The sequence below is a fragment of the Marmota marmota genome, unplaced genomic scaffold, assembly GCF_001458135.2.
Source record: "Marmota marmota marmota unplaced genomic scaffold, marMar, whole genome shotgun sequence".
Taxonomy (NCBI): Eukaryota; Metazoa; Chordata; class Mammalia; order Rodentia; family Sciuridae; genus Marmota; species Marmota marmota.
The window spans coordinates 454-5,226 of NW_026006200.1; the positions used below are offsets into that span (position 1 = coordinate 454).

At 63.0% G+C, this 4,773-nt stretch overlaps 1 protein-coding gene across 1 annotated transcript; it reads left to right on the forward strand.

The window, feature by feature from the left end:
* Window positions 1-2,066: 2,066 nt before the first annotated feature.
* Window positions 2,067-4,713, forward strand: LOC125614717. Its single transcript, XM_048797635.1, has 2 exons — window positions 2,067-4,146; window positions 4,486-4,713. Exon 1 carries the CDS (start codon window positions 3,021-3,023, stop codon window positions 4,044-4,046), a length of 1,026 nt encoding a protein of 341 aa, XP_048653592.1. The 5' UTR covers window positions 2,067-3,020; the 3' UTR covers window positions 4,047-4,146; window positions 4,486-4,713.
* Window positions 4,714-4,773: the final 60 nt, after the last annotated feature.

A 4,773-nucleotide genomic window follows, 5' to 3' on the forward strand; every position in this document is an offset into this window, starting at 1 on the left:
GGGGTAGTGCTCCCTCACCCACCCTAGTCCTCCGGAGAGAGGAGAGGCCTTAAGGAGGTGGTGGGCTGGGAGGGGCTGCAGTGGGCCTGGTCTGTTTCCTTCTGGAGAGTTCAGAAGGGGCAGACACACGCCCTCCCTGATGCACAGTCCTGATGGCTGATCCCCCACCAGGAGCTGGGGAAGAGGGGAGAAAACAGATTCCATCAGGACATAGTCCAGGAAGGTGGAAGTCTTGCTGATGAGACAGACTGGGGGTTCAGGTGGAGCTTAGGGCCTGGCCCAGGCTGCCGGTCAGTGTGCCCTTCTGCCTGTGACTTGAGGGTGTTTGCTCCTGGCCAGTGGTGGCTTCCTGGGTGAGGAGACCGTGAGCTTGGAGGGGCCCTCGAGAAGCATCATCCCGTGAAGGTCAGCAGTGGGAAAGGCCCAGAGGGTGGTGGACAGACGCACTGTGGGACGGCTGGGCTTACCTACCTGTCAGAGAGGCACTTTCTCCCTGAGCATGGTGAAGCCCCCAGTCCTCCCTGGAGCCTCAGGGTCCCTCAAGCCCAGGAGGTCTCCATGGAGCTTGTCTGCAGGAAGGAGGCAGCAGAAGCTGAGTCAGGAAGGCCAGCTGGTGGGCGTGCAGGGCCCCTGGGGGTGCCCATCCCTGCACCTTTCCTCAGGAGGGACCTGATGGGCTGGGCCATCCTCAGGGCTGAGAGTGCAGACATGGGGTTTGTGATGCTGGTGAAGGACCCTGAGACCAAGGTCCCCCGGCCCATCAGGGGTAGGGCAAAGCTGTCTGCACACGTCCGCTGCCCTGCACGTGCTGCTCGGTGCCTCACCTGGAGTGGGCAGTGCTCTTGGAAGTAGGGCAGCGCGCCTGTCAGAGCCCCTGCAAACTGACCCTGCCAGTTTCCCGGCAAGTGTCTTCCCAAGCCCCGGAAGCCTTGCTCCTCTTAGGTGGGCTCTGGTCTCTGACTTGCAGCCTGGGGACCTGTCTTTCTGGTGGGCTGGCAGTGAGGGGGACTCTACTACAGGCTCTCCCGGTTCAGAGCTTGGGGCTAATGCAGGGTAGTGGACAGTGATCACTGGATGAGGGGCAGCAGCTGGCATCTGGGCAGAGCAGCGCCTTTTGCTTTGTAAATCCTGAGAAGCATCTGTCCTGAGGCCCCCCACCCCCCGCTCAGCACTGCTCCTGTGACCTGCCCAGGCTTCACGTTCCCAGTGTGCCCTTGTGTCAGCGCTGGGCTCTCGGCTGCTGGAGAATCGGACCCAGAGCCATCTGGGTGTGCGGGATGTGCCGGCAGTGAGTGCCTTGCCGGGGCAGGGCCTGAGTCCTGGCCGCTCTGAGCTGAGTGGCTCTGTGACCTGACCCAGCACTTCCCTCCAGCCGAGGGTTTTCCTTCTTTTAAAGGGGAAGGGGCCTGCCAGGCTTCTTCCAGCCAGCCAGGAAGTCCTGTCCTCGCAGCTGTGGGCGTCTCCCTTCCTGTGGGCCGGGAGTCGGCAGCCTCGGGGACGGCGGTTGCCCAGGGTGTCTGTCTGTGCGGAGTAAGGGAAGACTTGGAGCAGGCACAGTTGGCCCGCCTGCCCGGCCCGCCGCCGCTTTGCCCTGGCACCTCTCCTTCCCAGGCCCTTCTAGCCCATGCCCAGTGCTGGGGCACTGCCTTCCCTGTTGGTCAGTGCGGTCGCTGACTTCCTGTTGGTACCCTGCGGATTGAGTGTCCTGCCCTGTCTTCACGTGCTGTGCCTGGGGTTTGGGCAACCTGCTCTGGCTGGCCTGCTGACCAACCGGGACTCCGCGGCCTCATCCCAGGATCCCTACCTTGTACGGGACCTTGTTTTCCCTGGACATAGCCGTGGTGAAGCCGCTTTAGGAGCAAATGCAAGCTCAGTCCTTGGAGCAGAGAGGGGGCTGCTTGTCGGCTGAGGCGGCTCCTGCCTGCCCTTCTGACGGGGGTGGGGGGCGGTCTGCTGCCCAAAAGCAGGTTAAAGGGAGTTAAATACACGTGTTTTTTTATCCCCCTCCATGGGTTGAACCCAGGGTGCTTAACCATAGACCCACATCCCCAGCTCTTTTTATTTTGAGATAGGGTCCCACTAAGTTGCTTAGGGCCTTGCTAAATAGCTGAGGTTGGCCTTGAAGTTGCCATCCTCCTGCCTCAGCCTCCTGAGCCACTGGGATTGTGGTCGTGTGCCACCACTCCTGGCTAAGTAGGCCTTTTGAAGAGCCAGCTTCTGTGAGGGTTAGGGATCCCTCGCCCTCAGGTGGCCGGCTCCATGGCAACAGTCCTGGCCCAGCCTGAGATGAGCCACACACCACGTGGGTGCCTGCTCCTCTCCCGAGTGTGGAACACAGTGGTTTTGGTTGCTGTTGCCTCTGGGTGTCATGAGGGTTTATTTCACAGTGTCTTGAAGTCACTGCAAGCCAGGGGTACGGTCACACTTTACCCTAGCCCAGGCACTTTGCTGTCCCCAGAGCTCCCAAGAAGCCCACTAGGCTGACCAGTGAGCTGCTGACACCAGGCTGGCCTGGCCAGTAGTACACGGGTCCCCCTGGAGCTGGGGTTACCTGAGAGAGATTTGCACTGGGCAGTGGGTCCTGGCCTCTGCCTCCCTCCAGCCCCCTCGTCCTGTCTGAGCAGCTGGCTCTCTCCTTCTGCTAGAGGGTCTGGACCTCTCTCTGGGGCTGCTGTGGGCTCTGGCTGACCTCCTCTCCCTTGTGTCCCCTGCTCAGTGAGGGCAAGGCCCAGCCTTGGCCCTGACTCCAGGCATTGATCTCCTCAGACAGTGCTCATGTCTGCTGGGGTGCATGGCTTTCTGGGTTTTGGGGTGCTTGCTGCACCCCCTCTTTAACCTTGGTGACCCCACTTCTGTCATCGTGGGCTGTGAGACAGTTGATGTGTCTGGCAAGTGTGTAGGCTGTGAGTGCCCGCTGGCCCCTGGGCTCTGCCCACCCTGATGTCTGGGTGCCTCTCCACCAGCAGCCCTGGCACCGGTGTCTGCTGGGTCTGGAGAGGGCTGCTTGCTGTGCCCTGGGTATGTGTGTGGGGTGTCCAGGTGAGTCTGCTGGCCAGGGGCTTGCTCTCCCCCAGGAATGGGTTTCTCATCTCACCCAGGATGGTGGCCAGTGTGCCGCGGGGGGGCCATGGACAGGGAGCAGGCTGTGTGAGGCTCTGCCCAGGGGGCTTCCTCGAGTCCTGGGGGGCATCCTCTCGGAACTACTCAGTCCTCCAAGCCCTCAAGCCAAGCTGAGACCTCTGGGGCCCCGGGGTAGGGCCATGGGTCCTCCTGGGGTCACGGTGCAGACCCACTCCACTCGAGGGACCTCCTGGAGCTTTAGAAGGGCACCCAGCAGAGAAGAACCTCAGGCCTCTAGAGGCTGGGGGCATGGTTCCCCCGGGCACAGCTTTCCTGGGGCCTGGGACGGGCGTCTGGGTGTGCATGTGTGCCCGGCTGGTAAGGAGGGGGGCAGAGGCTCCTTGGGGGAGAGCAGCGCCATCCAGCTGAGCGACTGCAGACTCGCCGCCCTCTGGGGCCGGGTGGTCTCGCCTGCCCTGCTTGCTGTGGGTCTGGGCAGCCTTGAGGCGAACCGCAGAGGCCTCCTGTGTGCTGCGTGCTCCACCTGGCCCAGGCCACTTCCCCAGAGGGACTCCTGCCGAGCAGAGGGAACCTGGAGGCAGTCCTGGGAGCCCGCTAGGGGACAGGAAGGAGGGGTGCATCCATGGGTGCTTCTGAGGGCATGCCGCCCATGTCCTGGCCTGAGGCTGTACAGCCGGGGACCCTGCCCTTTCATCCTTGGGTCCTCGTGGTCAGCGCCTGGATCTGTGGGCCTGCAGGGTGGGGGCTCTGCTAATGGAGCCCAAGGAGCCAATCTTGTCGCCAAGGTTAGGACTGCAGAGGTTGGGGACACAGCAAGTGGACGGAGGCCAGCGACCCTTGAGCAGCTGTCCCCGGCCTACTGCTCCGTGGGGGTTTTCCTTGTGTCACTCCAGGGCTCTGAAGCCCGCCCCAGGCTGGTCTCATTTCGTGGGCCAGGGTCTCCAGTGTCCTGGAGGCTGGACTGATGAGCTTCGCCCCGACTCCCTCACAGGTATGAATGCTGCCGTCAGGGCCGTGACTCGCATGGGCATCTACGTGGGCGCCAAAGTCTTCCTCATCCACGAGGTAGGGCGTGTGCACGGGTGCAGGGCGGCCAGGTGTGCCCGGGGAAGCAGGGCCTCTGCGGTGCGGACTGCGGCCTACTGTATGTGGTCACCTTGGAATCCCTCAGGTGGCCTGGGCTGTGGTGGTGGGGGCTGCCCCTGGTACAGGGTGAGGGCAGTGTGAGGCAGGAAGTAGGGGCCTGGTCAAGGCATCTGCAGGAAGGAGACCTGCCCGAGGTTGGTGGCCTCCTGGTACCCAGGAACCAGCCCACTCCAGGCTCAGCGGCTGCCAGGGGGCGGCCAGGGGTCCTCCCGGGGAGTTGGAGGGGCAGGGGAGCTGGCATTGTTGGTCTTTGTTCAGCCTGGAGGCCTGGCCCTGCCCAGGGGAGTGCTTTCCTGCTGTGAGGCTGCCTCAGTCCCCTTCTGAGGCCCTGTGACCCTGCCCAGTGACCAGCACAGACAGGCCCTGGAGGGTGAAACCAAGCAACGTCCTTGTTTGTTCTGTCACTAACTGTGGGATGTTCCTGTGTCTCACCTCCCAGCCCTGTCCTGGGTTTGGGGCTGATCCTGCGGCGGGTGCTCTGGTGCAGACTGGTGGGTGCTGCTGCAGGGCATGGACGCAGCCCGGAAGGCCTCAGGAGTAGCGCAG